Source organism: Arachis duranensis, chromosome 6 (genome assembly GCF_000817695.3).
Source record: "Arachis duranensis cultivar V14167 chromosome 6, aradu.V14167.gnm2.J7QH, whole genome shotgun sequence".
NCBI classification, from domain to species: Eukaryota; Viridiplantae; Streptophyta; class Magnoliopsida; order Fabales; family Fabaceae; genus Arachis; species Arachis duranensis.
The window spans coordinates 110,810,850-110,825,144 of NC_029777.3; the positions used below are offsets into that span (position 1 = coordinate 110,810,850).

At 32.9% G+C, this 14,295-nt stretch overlaps 2 protein-coding genes across 4 annotated transcripts; one reads left to right on the forward strand and one right to left on the reverse strand.

The window, feature by feature from the left end:
* Nucleotides 1-1,021: 1,021 nt before the first annotated feature.
* On the forward strand, nucleotides 1,022-10,035 carry LOC107472269 (vacuolar protein sorting-associated protein 41 homolog). Of its 3 annotated transcripts, none has more exons than XR_008010374.1 (19): nucleotides 1,022-1,570; nucleotides 1,768-2,037; nucleotides 2,152-2,331; nucleotides 2,509-2,766; nucleotides 2,837-2,969; nucleotides 3,060-3,150; nucleotides 3,767-3,869; nucleotides 4,136-4,239; nucleotides 4,324-4,417; nucleotides 4,534-4,689; nucleotides 5,083-5,145; nucleotides 5,261-5,326; nucleotides 6,211-6,411; nucleotides 7,441-7,518; nucleotides 7,598-7,717; nucleotides 7,837-7,917; nucleotides 8,750-9,145; nucleotides 9,233-9,314; nucleotides 9,427-9,458. XR_008010374.1 is itself a non-coding variant. In XM_016091802.3 (19 exons), the coding sequence occupies exons 1-19, from the start codon at nucleotides 1,280-1,282 to the stop codon at nucleotides 9,823-9,825; spliced, it is 2,856 nt and encodes a 951-aa protein (XP_015947288.1). In that variant the 5' UTR covers nucleotides 1,022-1,279; the 3' UTR covers nucleotides 9,826-10,035. The 3 variants fall into 3 exon arrangements, 2 of the variants coding, with proteins under 2 accessions (XP_015947288.1, XP_052118651.1); XM_016091802.3 differs by having other exon boundaries at nucleotides 8,750-8,835; nucleotides 9,427-10,035; XM_052262691.1 differs by lacking the exon at nucleotides 5,083-5,145 and having other exon boundaries at nucleotides 8,750-8,835; nucleotides 9,427-10,035.
* Nucleotides 10,036-11,585: 1,550 nt separating this feature from the next.
* Nucleotides 11,586-12,888, reverse strand: LOC107472266 (uncharacterized). Its single transcript, XM_016091800.3, has 2 exons — nucleotides 12,479-12,888; nucleotides 11,586-11,805 (listed from the first exon to the last, which is right to left on the reverse strand). Exons 1-2 carry the CDS (start codon nucleotides 12,850-12,852, stop codon nucleotides 11,586-11,588), a joined length of 594 nt encoding a protein of 197 aa, XP_015947286.1. The 5' UTR covers nucleotides 12,853-12,888.
* Between the last annotated feature and the right edge of the window lie 1,407 nt (nucleotides 12,889-14,295).

The following is a 14,295-nucleotide window of genomic DNA, read 5'->3' on the forward strand; positions in this document are numbered from 1 at the left end:
ACGACAGTAGAATAAAGAGCAGCAGCAATTAACTTTTTCAAAGAGCTTGACAAAATCTAAACCCTTAATCTTGTGCTTTATCCCCAAGTTTCATTATCAACTATTGAATTACAGCAGAATAAGATAACCACCACTTTCTTCAACTTACTAGCCAATGCAGAGAAAAAAAGAAAACAACAAACAATTGATTTTCATATAAATAGAAATAAATTACCTTTAACCCTTTTGATTAAGCTTAACTTGCTTTTATTGATATTGATTTGATATAATCTCCTTAATTAGCTTTCTTTTCTTCTTCTTTGGCTCTTGGTAAGAAAGAACTGAGCATTACCCAACATGAACTTAGCAGAAGCTTAGAGCTGCTTTTCTTTTGCTTGAACGGTAAAGGATTGGGTTATGGATTCAATTTCTTTCAACAACCTTGTAAGTATTTGGTCTTTCTAGTTAGACTTTTTAATTTTATTGATTTGGCTGCATTATGAATCATGAGCCTGCAATACTAAACAATTTCATCAAATCTTAATTGGACTATTAACTCAAATAACACTATGTTTATTATCACTAAAATATTATTATTTATTTACTAAACTCAACAATATATTGTCATATACCCTTACTAATTGATAATTAATTTTTAGTATATATAATATTTGATAATTATATTCTTAAAATGTATTTTTATAATATAAGACAGTTAACTCATATATATATATATATACTAATTCTAAAATTTCATCTTGTGTACAAAAGCTTATTAATTAGCGATAGATTTTTAAATAGAATTTGGATCATAACGGATTAATTTTTTACCTATTAAACTAGAAGATGTCTGAAAAAGTAAAAAAAAAAAAATAACAGCTTTAAAAATTCGTTAAGTTTGGTACTTTGGTTTTGTTAAACGATGTCGTCACAGAAAGTGCAAAACGCTAACGGCCAAGAAACAGATGCTCCACTTATGACTTAACCCACTTCCGTTAGTTACAGCCTTACAGGTTTCTCGGGGTTCCCCCAATCTCATTCAACACAAAACACTCCCTCTTGCTGTTATGATTATTATTGTCGTTCACCTCATTACTCCTCTTAATTAGTACTACTAACTATATCCAAAGAACCTTCTTCCCCATCTTCAACGTGAACGACATTCCAAAATTTTAATAACGGAACGCAAAACGACACTGCACAATAAAACAAAATAAAATAGAAAACAGAGAGAATAGAATTTCTCAGCTTCCAAACAGATCTCCGTTCCGTTGGTCCCGCCGGCGGTAACTATCTTCCGATGGCTCCGATTCCGTCCGAGAATGGCGTCGAAGGAGATGACGAGAGAGAAGAAGAAGAAGAAGAAGAAGAAGAGGAGGAGGAGGGGGAGGAAGAAGAAGACGAAGAAGCAGAAGAAGGAGAAGAGGAAGATGACGAAGAGGAGCCAAGGCTCAAGTACCAGAGAATGGGAGGAAGTATACCTGCGCTGCTATCTAACGACGCAGCTTCTTGCATCGCCGTCGCGGAACGCATGATCGCACTCGGTACTCACGACGGCATTGTCTACATCCTCGATTTCCTCGGCAACCAGGTTCGTTCCTTGCGCATCAATTTATTTATTTATGAAATGTTCTTCTCGTGAAATTCTGAGCTATCGTCGTTCAAATTGTAGCTAGCCATTTCATTTTTTCCCCTCTCTTACGTGATCTTTCGGTAACGTTCCCAAGCTTTTTCATGAACTTCACAATGGAGTGGATTGCATTTGTGAAATTTTATATCTGATTGCAGGTGAAAGAGTTCCCTGCTCATTCTGCTTTTGTTAACGACCTTAGCTTTGATTTAGAGGGTGAGTATATTGGAAGCTGTTCCGATGATGGATCAGTTGTTATTTGCGGTCTTTTTTCCGATGAGAAAACGAAGTTCGAGTATCATCGGCCGATGAAGGCGATTGCCTTGGATCCTGATTACACAAGGAATGCCTCTAGGAGATTTGTTGCAGGTGGTTTAGCTGGCAATTTGTATTTGAATTCGAAGACATGGTTAGGCTATCGTGACCAGGTGTGCAAGATTCTTCTTAACTCTAGCATGAATTTGGATAGTGCTACTCTTTTTAGTGTGTTGAAAACTATAACCATATGTATTGTATTCTCCACAATATATATATTATAAAAGGTTTTGCACTCTGGGGAAGGTCCAATACATGCAGTGAAGTGGCGAACGAGTCTTGTTGCTTGGGCAAACAACACAGGAGTGAAGGTTTATGATACTGCCAATAACCAGCGGGTAACATTTATTGAAAGGCCAAGAGATAGCCCCAGGCCTGAGCTTTTGCTTCCTCACTTGGTTTGGCAGGTCAGTGGTAAAATATCTGAGCATAGACTTGCTATTTGTTTCTGGTGCGTCTTCTCAGAAGCATTATCTGCTTCTATAACTTGATTGAATGTTTGGTCCTTGCTTTAAAGAAATGTAATACTGCAAGACATTTCTTATGAAAATTAATTTTGCTTAATATCCTTCCATATTGTACAGAGTGACACCCTCTTGGTTATTGGCTGGGGAACTACTGTCAAAATTGCTTCAATAAGAACAAACCGCTATCAAGTAGCCAATGGGACATACAGAAATTTTCCTTTGTCTAGTATGAGCCAGGTGGACATTGTGGCATCATTTCAAACTAGCTATTTCATCTCAGGAATTGCCCCCTTTGATGATGCTCTGGTTGTTCTGGCGTATGTTCCTGGAGAAGATGGAGAAAAGGACTTTAGTAGCACTGCTCCTTCTCGGCAGGTATTCACGGTTTCTTACATATGATATGATGAAATGAAGTTATATCATAAATTGGTTTGTTCTTAAACAGGGCAATGCTCAAAGACCAGAGGTTCGAATAGTAACATGGAACAATGATGAACTTTCAACAGATGCTCTACCAGTACACGGCTTTGAGCATTACAAGGCAAAGGACTATTCTCTTGCTCATGCTCCCTTCTCAGGTGAACATTATCCAGTGTTCTTATATTATGTGGATGAAATTCTCCTGCTGCTCCTGCACGGCAATAGTTACCTTTTTCATTCAAATGTAGGTAGCAGTAATGCTGGTGGTCAGTGGGCTGCAGGTGATGAACCACTTTATTATATTGTGTCCCCAAAGGATGTAGTTATTGCAAAGCCAAGGTCAATGTCAACTTCTTGATCTTATCGTTTGGTGATTGATGCATTTGCTTATAACCAATAAATAAATAAATAAATAAATAAATAAATAAATAAATAAAAGGGAGAAACAAAGGATGCTGTGTTTTTTTAATATATCCTACCGTACTTTAAAAACTTTATTCTTATGGGATTGGCAAACAAATAAACAGTCTTTCTTGCCAGCTGACCACTTGGCATGGAAGAATATTACAAGGGTTTGGTTCAAGGGATCAGCATTGTTCAGTTTATTCGTGATTATATATATATGCTCATTAAAATATCATAGTATGATAATCTATAGAACTGTTATTTATTTTAGTTAAATAGATTACATGCCTCAAAGTAACTTCTGAGAAAGGGCGTTGCACTATCATATGCCAGATTCTTTAACTTTGTTATATTCACTACACTAGTAAATCAATCTAAACACCATTGTTCACTAGGAAGATTAAACGTACAAATGAAGGTTGTTTGTCTTTTAGAGTTTTTTTTATGTAAAATATCTGAAGTGTTTTGCTATCTTATAAGTTGGGAGTATAAATTGGAAGTAAAAAAATTAAGATGATGATGAGAGAAATAAATGCATTTTAATTATTAGGGATACTGAAGATCATATTACTTGGCTTCTTCAACATGGGTGGCATGAAAAAGCTTTGGCTGTAGTTGAATCAAGTCATGGGAGAAGTGAACTTCTTGATGAGGTAAGTTATAAGCTTATCTCATAATAGTGGAATAAGGTTATCCATGTATTTTTGTTAAACCACACATGAATGATCAAAGATTAAAAGAAAAGAAAGATCACTAAAAGAAGTCTTATGGCTTTATGCTTTTATATTGATCGTTTTTTGTAACATTCTAATAGTCAATGTTTACTCCACTCACTCTAACAATCATTGCTTTCACTTGATATGTCTCCTTCTAAATTAACTTTTTTCCATTCGATCATAGCTGAGTTTTATATTTGTAGGTGGGATCTAGATACCTTGATCATTTGATAGTGGAAAGAAAATATTCTGAAGCAGCTTCATTGTGTCCCAAGTTGCTTCGAGGGTCAGCCTCAGCTTGGGAAAGGTAACTGAACCACATACTGGTAACTGTTAATCAGGCTTGTAGTTCTTGTTTGATGATTGAGTGTCAATGGACTGCTTTCAACAGATGGGTTTTCCACTTTGCTCACCTTCGTCAACTCCCTGTTTTGGTTCCGTACATGCCTACAGAAAATCCTAGACTGCGTGATTCTGCCTATGAGGTTGGTTAAAGCCTAAACCAAAGTAGTCACTGTTACAACTTACAAGTAATGTCTTTATATAAGCTGCATTCTGCAATCAACTAACTTTGACATTTTTTTTGCTTATTGTTGTACAGGTTGCTCTAAATGCATTGGCTACAAATCCTTCCTTTCATAAGGATCTCTTGTCCACTATTAAGTCCTGGCCACCTGTAATTTATTCTGCACTATCTGTTATTTCAGCTATTGAACCTCAGCTTAAAACTTCATCCATGACTGAACCACTCAAGGAGGTCAGCGTTTCTCATTTTATCTTTTTATAGAAAAAGAAATTTTAGTTTAAGGGAATGGACAAGAGAGAATACGACAAACACAGAATCACGGATAGATATGAAAAGAAATAGCTAACAAATAAACCATGTAACAATGCATGTCAATCCCTTTGAATATCAACCAGTAGAATACCAATAAATAAACCATATGCTGAGCACCAAAGGAATACCAACTAAATAATCGCATCCCAAACAAAACCAATATTAAAAAAGAAATCATTAAAAACCCTGGAATTCCTTTCTGCCCTAATACACCAAAGCCCTACAGGAATTGGGGACTGGGATGTCTTACTAGTTATATTTATGTTTTCGATAGTCATTTGCTTATAATGATGTATTTGTTTTCTATGCCAGGCATTAGCAGAATTGTATGTAATTAATGGGCAACATGAGAAAGCTGTTGCTTTGTATGCTGATGTAGGTGGTCGTATATCTTTTCTGTGTGTTCAGGAAGCAAGTGCATTGATTGAAAGTGATTAAAGTACATTTATACTGATTTAGTTCCTACACCCTTCTTTGATGAAACTTTCAGCTTATGAAGCCAGAAGTATTTGACTTCATTGATAAACATAAACTGCATGGTGCAATTCGTGAGAAGGTATGCTTGCAATTTGCAGAAGTGATATTTATCTATCTTTAATCTTTACAGTGTCACTTGATGTGAGCAATATACTCTACATTTCTCCTTTGGTATTTCATGATTAAGCATTAATGAACCTATAGAATCTTTCTACAAGTTTTGTTACAGTATTAGGATCTAGTTATTGATGTTGTCACATCTCTTATATTTATTAAATGTATAAAAAAAATGGATGAGTAGCAGAGTCCATCCCAATTATCCAAAATTTGTTTATTAATATTTGAATGGTCTCATATTTATCTGAAGGAGAAAACTTTGTGGTATTTCCTTCCTCTTGTTTAAGGGGAATTGATGTTTTGTTTGTACTTGTATCCACTTTTGTTAGAAAAACTAGAGTTTTTGGGAATGGCAATAGAAAATGACACAAAGAATGGGCGTAAATGTTACTGATGAGCAAGTGCCTAATGAATATGTTTATGCCTTGTAATTCATAAGATGGTCCTAGATCTTTGTTTATTTATATTATGATTACAAAATGTCACTTGTATCCTTTATAGTGGGATTTGGGAGCTTATTGCAATTAGTTACTTAAATCAAACGTTATTTTACACTTTAGTATACATATACAATATGCTTATCATTCCCTGAGCTACTTTTAGCTTTCGGTTTGTAAACAAAAGATTAACTTTATATGCTGATCCCCATAACCATAGAACTTAAGTTGACCCTATAATTTTACTTATTCTAATACTAAATTATGAAATGACACATATAACCATCACTTTGTGTGCTTAATGAGCAACTAACTGATAACCAAATCAATGTCATTAACAACATATTGTATCCTTAAAACTTGTCTATATAGCTATTGGTGTCTCATTATACATGCTGTACCTGTTCAGGTTTTCCAACTAATGATGATTGATTGCAAGCGTGCTGTTCCTCTGTTAATCCAAGCTAAAAACTTAATAAGCGCTCCTGAAGTTGTGAAGCAACTTCAAAATGCTGATAATGAGTCTGACTCAAGATACTTCTTGCATTTATATCTCCATTCATTATTTGAAGTTAATCCACATGCTGGGAGGGACTTTCATGATATGCAGGTAGGCTCTGTTTCTATATAGACCTTTGCAAGCTTACTTTATGGATTCTTAAACGTAGATCAATGCAAAATTTGTATTTTGGATTTGTGAAATTCACGTGTTTGCTTTCACTGCTGCAACCTAAGGTAGTTGCTGCTTTGTAAGTCTGTACTTTTCATCCTGGACAAAAGAATTTCTTCATCTTTTTAATGACTTCTACATGACTCATATCCCGTTTTATTAACACCAACCTGTGAAGGCCAAAGCTTCTATTCATAGAGTCCCAGTTTGCTCTCTGGATGTTTGAAAAGGTAGAAGTCATCATATCCTGGTCTGTGGGTGCTTGCTCGTTTGCTGAAGTTTTTCTCTAGAAGACAAACATATTCTTTCAATTGTAAAATTTAAGTAAATAATATTATTAGCAAGGAGAACAACAACCTACATCGAATATATTAAACTTCAACAACGAAAACAAATATGAAAGACTGAAATGCCGTAACTAAAGAATTTGCTTTTTCCTGTGCCATTATATCCTTTCTAATTCATCCAACCAAAATTCCCGTACACCTGGTGATTCACATGCAAGTATGCAACAATAAATGTGACGTTTTTCTTCCCATAACAGCTTGAATTGGTCCTATATGGTCGTGCCCTTGGCTATATCTTTGGATTCTTAGATCCCATTGCCTTGTTGCTCTATGTACACTGTGGAGACTTGCCCTTGTTTTCGAAACGGAATCAGAATTTCTTATTGTGTAATAGAAAGTAACTAACTGTCGTCCGCACAATCAGTTATAGAATGTTTGGTTTTGATTAGTTCTGATCTCTGAAATTCAATCTGTTTTGCTAACAATTGTTGGCTATTACTGCCATATTTGCAACTTGTAGACTGATGGCCTTGTTCTATTGATGCATTTCTTTGTCATGTTGGAGGCATCAGTATTCATTTCAAGCTATTATAGCATATTATTGCTATATTCTTCCTCCTTTCTTTGCCTGCAACTGATTTTTTTTTTCTCAGTTAATATCATTGTTTTTTCTTCTGCTTAGGTAGAACTATATGCAGACTATGATCCAAAGATGCTGGTACCTTTTCTTCGAAACAGTCAACATTATACCCTTGAGAAGGTTTGGGATCAACCTGTAAATGACAGCTATATATTCGCATGCTAGTGATTCACGGAACCATTTCTCAATCGTTTTTCAGGCTTATGAGATTTGCATAAGGAGAGATCTAATTAGAGAGCAAGTCTTCATCCTAGGAAGGATGGGAAACTCAAAGCAAGCTCTAGCTGTAATTATAAATAAACTGGGAGACATAGAGGAGGTATTTCAACTATTCATCCAGAAGTGGATTTTGGTTTTAACTTTCAACCGAAATCCAAATTTTGAATCAGAATCTCTGGCATTTTATGTTGATTTTGGATTGGTCATAATCTTTTGCAGGCTGTAGAGTTTGTCACCATGCAGCAGGATGATGATCTTTGGGAAGAACTAATCCAGCAATGCCTTAACAAACCTGAAATGGTATAACTTGATAGCTAAGATGTATATTTATATGTTCATGCCTGTTTGGTTATTTTTGTTGAGAACCTTTTTGGGGCGAAAATGAAAATTATTTAGGTGCATGCACTTATTCAATATTTTAGTAAATAGAAGTAACCAATCAGATTTTCTGAAGCCAAAAGCCATGTCTTTAACATGACCATGTACTTAACTCCCCTATCTCCTTCCCAACACGTGAAAACTGTCATCGCAAGTTTTGTTTGTGTCAATCATTTTAAACAGCACATCTTTTGGCTACGTTTCAAGACAAAAATATCGAAACAGCAGAGAAATAATTCTTTTGGTTGTAGAGACGGCCAGATGGGGACAGAGACACAACTTTTTTATCCCAAAAGACGAAAAATTCTTATATTTCCTTCCCGAAGTGAGGACAGAAACAGAATCCAAATGCAAAAGTGTATTTCTACCATCATTTCCAGTGTCTCAAAGCTAGGCCAGTCATATTTGTTAACCCAAAGGTTGCTGCTGGGCTATGTTTATATCTTAAATCTGAACTTCTCTTCTATGTTTTTGCTGAGTCGAGTTGTCTTGTTAACGTTATTGTACTCGGCACATCTTGCCTCACCATATCTTAACACTAGTTTTATCTGGAGTCAGATGAGCAAAGATCTTTCCATCGGGAGAGGGAGTAGGTTATGTCTGTTGTCCCTTACAACAGTTTGTTTGTTTTTGGTGTGGGAGTTAAAATGTTTAAGAAGAAATAAATCCTTAAAAACAAACGATCCAATATTCACTTGTTTTGTATACCTTGTCTTTGTCCAACGAGTTCTTTGATTCTTGTAATTGACAACAGGTGGGCATACTATTGGAGCACACAGTTGGAAACCTCGACCCCCTCTACATTGTAAATAAGGTTCCCAATGGGATGGAAATACCTCGGTAAGCAATGAATGTGACGTAACAACTAATTAAAAAGTATTTTGATTGAATATCGCACTCAGTTTTAGAAGAGGTCCATCTATCTGTTTTTGTATTTGAACTGAGGAATTTGGATTCTCTAAAGTGAGGAAATTAGTGAAGTTATAAAATGAGAGGTTAATCACCCTTGAATTTATAACTTTCATTATATGTAAATCTCACTATTTTAATTCAATGGTCATTAAATACTTACTTTTTTACTTTACAAATCTTTTCACTTTAGAGGATCTTGATCCTGACTTGGGTGCTCAGAAGGTTCATGGTTGCGTAGGTCATTCCGGCTTCCCAATTCCAGCCTTATTCAGTAGCATTATGTTTTATACAGTGTAATTTAATTTCTCTGTCTACTCTTCTGTAGGCTAAGGGATCGGCTGGTAAAAATTATCACTGACTTCAGGACTGAAACATCACTTAGACATGGGTGCAATGATATACTTAAGGTTCTTTTCTCCCCCACCGTACCCCTAGTATAGTATAGTATAACGAGAAACCTTAGAATCTAATTAATTTGATATTATATTGTATCCCTCTGATTTTTTGACATCAAAATAGGCGGACTGTGTCAACCTTTTAGTTAAGTATTACAAAGAGGCAAAGCAGGGAATATGTCTAACTAATGAAGAAGATGAGCCACGAGCGAAAAGGAGAGGTACTAATGCTTCGCACTGGAAATCGTCTAGTTTTAGAACCATGGAAATGAACTCAAAGATCTCTAGGGGAGGTGCAAGATGTTGTATATGTTTTGATCCCTTTTCTATACGTGATGTATCGGTCATTGTTTTCTTTTGCTGTCATGCTTATCACTCAACTTGTCTTACGGATTCTTCCTACACTAGCAGTAGCAAGAAAGAGAGTGGAGTCAATAATAGTGATGATGATGATGATGATGATGAAATGGAGGTTGGTGGCCCTCGAATGCGATGCATATTGTGTACTACTGCTGCTAGCTAGTTAGGGTGTGTTGCATTAATGCTTGGTTGTGTGTGCTTGCATGCATAAAGAGGTGCATGTGTGGTTTCCCTCTTCTTGTTGCTTCAATATGATGTCAATTTTTTTCAATCAATATATAATGATATAGGTTTTTATTCACTCGTATTAATTATATCTAAGTATAAAGATAAATACTCACTAAGAGTAATTATAATGACTACTGAGTTACTACATGACTTACATTTTATGGTACTATGGTATAATATGTATATAACAATAAAAAGTAAATTACTGGTTACTACACATCATTCTTCAAAAGGAAATATCGAAATTATATTTTTAAAAATGCATTAAAATATTAAAAAAAAAGAATTTTATTTTTGGGAAGAAAATTTATATAATAACTGAAAATAACAGAATGAGGGAAGCGAGTATTATTTTTGGGCCCAAAGCATGAATCAAAGCGCATAAGTAGCAAGGTAATATAATAGGGATCAATAATGATTGAGATTCCGTAATTCATGGAAATTCAATTTGATGTGTGTATTTATAGTTCAATACCATCAACAACTTTGTCATCTTACAACCAATTCAGAGTGTAGAAATTAGGCAAGGCTTACATCAAAACTTTAGGGTAAAAAAAATGAATTCTATATGAAAGTTGATTCCTGTCATTGTTTTGTAAGATCATCAGCTCAATCAGTTTCAAGACTTGAATCAAATTGGCAGCACCGATGTCCTGTCATTGAACATGATATCATTGATTTGGCCCAAACCTATATCTGATATAGGCTCCATGGGTCGCAAGAAGAATCATCTGAACAAAGAGATATCAATGTCAATTAACAGCTTGACAGCACATATGAAATTATCCTTTGCTAAGATGACTAGAGTTGGATTCTGCAGAAAAGACAGTCAATAGTACTTTTCAAAAATAGATAACAGACTAGTACTTACAAGTTGTTTACAAAATGAAAATCACCATATCTTTGATCCAGCCACCACCTTTCTTGGCATTCCAAATTCAATAAGATAGATGGATGACTAGTCATACATAACATAGAATAAAGAAGGATAGTATATGAGAGAGAAAGCTTAGTTGGAGTAACGTAGATTGTTGAAAGATAGAAGATGCATAATTTCATTTTAACTAGTTTGAATATATAAGAACAACTATATAACATTCAATTATTAAGAGAAAGAATCATATGAAAAATAGATCAGTAGTTAGAGACATAACCAATTTTTTTTAGACGTGATATATAATAGGATGTAATAATATTATTTAATCTATATAATCAATCATATTTAGTGAGATAAGATTTTATTGTTATTATTATATAATTTATATAATTAAAAGTCTATATAAGAGGTTTTTTATATGAGCAATGTTAGGGGCCAGTAATATTTGTGATTGGTAGCCATCAACTAGCCATCAATGATGATTTGATGGTATGAGATTGGTGTGAGATTTCATCCAATGGCTCACATTTCTCTGCTGGTTACATGCTGGACAAAATGCAATAAAATTGCTGGCCCCTGACTTTTTCTTTTTATATTTTTGGCCTGGGCGTGATAACTGATTATGCATGGAAGGTTCGTATTAATAGAAGTCACTCATGTTTTCAACAAAAATGTGCCAGTATCGATTTGAATAAAAGGTTTCTAATGCATAAACCTAGCCAATAAATAAAATAATTTTTCATACATAAAAATGTGAATTATCAACTTTGTTTACACATGTTGCCAAAAATTCCTAAGTTTTTCTTAAAGAATTTTTTTTAGGCTTTGAGTGAGGACCACCAAAAGAGTATGTTTCTTGGGGTCAATTTTGGTGATGCCACTGGTGCAGTTTGTGGTGATGCAACTGGTGCAGTGTTTGGTGCAGAGCTTGGTGATGCAGCTGGTGACACTGAAGGTGATGCTGCTGGTGCAGTTGAAGGTGAAGCTGCTGGTGCTTCCACTGGAGCTTTAGTCTTAAATATACCTTTCTCCATATTGCTGTTTTGTTGGAAAATAAATAAATAAATAAACAAATAAAAAGGGAAGAATGAAAAAGAAAAAGAGAGAGGATGTTGAGCAATATATAAAAATATACATCTCAAACTAAAATTAACTTAGTTTGAGCTTATAAATATATACCTTAAACTAAGATTCAAACATCAAATTAAATTGGTTGATTATAAGTTCTTATTATTAAGGGTAAAATACGAAAAAAATTGACTATCGACAAAATCAGATATATGGATTTTTTTGTTGATTTATTCAAAGATTTATATATACTTGATTTATAATTTATTTTTTCATATAAATATTTAAATTTATACAGACTAATTTATCTGTTTGACACCATAAACACATATTTGTACTTTATTCTATTACAAAACTGATGACTTTATTTAGAGAAAAAATAAATAAATTTTAATTTTTTATTTTGAATAAAATAAATTTTTGATTGATTAAAAATATAAAATTATTTTTTATTTTTTAAAAGGTGAGATATCTACATTTTTTTGTCTAAAATATACAATGACAAATTTTTAAAAAAATTGAAATACCTCATATTTTTAAAGATAAAAATATTTTTGTATTTTCAATAAAAAATTTATTTATCTTAAAAATAAAAAGTCAAGTCTCTATTTATGGTTTTGAGAGATATAGTAAAGTATGTTACCGTGCTTGTTCAACCCAATCACTGAAATTAGGGAGAGAAGGAGGAGAGGGAGTGGAAAAACCGAAACCACTCAAAGCATCAGCAGCAGCCTTCTTGGCAGCAGCTTGAGCAATCGAGTTTCTAACACCTTCCAAATACGACGATGAAGCTGATGATGATTCGTGTTCTGCAAGAGCCTTCTTTGCTTCATCAATGGTGCTCTCAGAAACTGATGAAGAAGAGTAGAGACCACCAGCTTGGCTTAGGCTTGCTTGATTGAACATGCTCAGCCACACATTATTGCTGCTGACGTCATCACCCACAACTGTACGGACTGGGAAACCCAATATTGTGAATGTCAAGGCAAATACCAAAGCCAATGATAGCTTTGCCATTTCCTTGTTTTTTATAATTAGGGTTCTTTGTTGCTTCTTTTTTTTCTCCAATTAGCACATGCAACCCTGTTTGTGATCACTTATGGAGGATGTATTTATAGTTTTTGGGAAGTATTTCATTTTCATGTAACAAATTATAACGTCCTTCAATAATAAACATACACTTGTTTGGTGCTCCGCCGTAACAGATGCTGATTATTTCTTTGTACCACGTAATACCAAGTGGTGGCTAGGGGTTTATTCTCCCATCATTATTATTATTATTATTATTATTATTATTATTATTATTATTATTATAAAATATGATTTTTGTCCTAACTTTTTGGTAAATCTTATTCGTGTTTATAATGTTTAAATTTTTTTATTTGTATCTCTAACTTTTGTAAAAATAACTTAATATTATTATGCCGTCAATTATATTAATAGATCAAATTGTATTTTTTAATTATTTTTATTTGGATGTATTCATTCTCAATTAGGTCGTCTTATTTGGATATGTTCGATTTTAATATTGTACTAATTATTTGTGTTTAGGTTCAATTATATGTTTCTAAAAGAAGTGAATTATGTATATATTTTTAAAATTAGTTTCAACTTTTGATGAACTATTATTTAAAATAGATCATCAGTTCTATTCTAGATATTTGTATTCTAATTTCAAAAAGACATTTTCAAAAATTCTAACTAAAGTTAATGATGTTGAATTGATGACAGGATAATATTAAACCGCTTTTATAAATTTTAGAAATACAAATAGGACAATTTAAACATTAGGAACATAAATAAAATTTATCCTAAATATTAGAGACAAAAACGATACTTTTTATTCTTATTATTTTTCAAATAATAATAAATTATTATCTATAATATTTTATTTTAACAACAAACAATAAAAAAATATTTAATAGATAATTGGTATATACTTAACAAAATAATATATTGAACATTATTTTGTACGGATTAAAAAAAACTTTTTTAAATAATTAAGCCAAAATCATAACAATAACAATAATGTTCAGAATGTTATTTGTGAATATGTACTTAATTATCTATTTTAAATGTTATTTGTATAAAATATAATATAAAAAAATAGAGGGTATCAATATATTATTTGTTAATTTATTGTTAATAATAATTAATATTAAAAACATTTTTATTAAAAATATATGTATAAAGAGACATTTAAAATATATTTACAAAGATATTTTTATTAGACATGACTATAAAATAAATATTTTTATTAGATATATTTATAAAAATATTTTTATTAAACATAATTATAAATAAAAATTGACAGAAATTTATAGAATTTTTGTTGGTTACGTAGCCAAATTAAATATAATATATATGTAACAAAAATTCATTGGAGACAAACATATAAAATTGACGACAGAATAAAATCTCTTCTTCAACTATCTTTCTCTCCAGGTTCAATATCACACT

Excerpts from the sequence above, each read along its gene's own strand:
- LOC107472266 (XM_016091800.3), bottom strand. The coding sequence starts at position 12,852 with ATGGCAAAGCTATCATTGGCTTTGGTATTTGCCTTGACATTCACAATA. Across the intron at positions 11,806-12,478 it reads GATTGGGTTGAACAAGCACG|CAATATGGAGAAAGGTATAT; the intron begins GTAACATACTTT and ends CCAACAAAACAG.
- LOC107472269 (XM_016091802.3), top strand. The coding sequence starts at position 1,280 with ATGGCTCCGATTCCGTCCGAGAATGGCGTCGAAGGAGATGACGAGAGA. Across the intron at positions 3,870-4,135 it reads GAAGTGAACTTCTTGATGAG|GTGGGATCTAGATACCTTGA; the intron begins GTAAGTTATAAG and ends TTATATTTGTAG. Across the intron at positions 7,718-7,836 it reads AACTGGGAGACATAGAGGAG|GCTGTAGAGTTTGTCACCAT; the intron begins GTATTTCAACTA and ends AATCTTTTGCAG.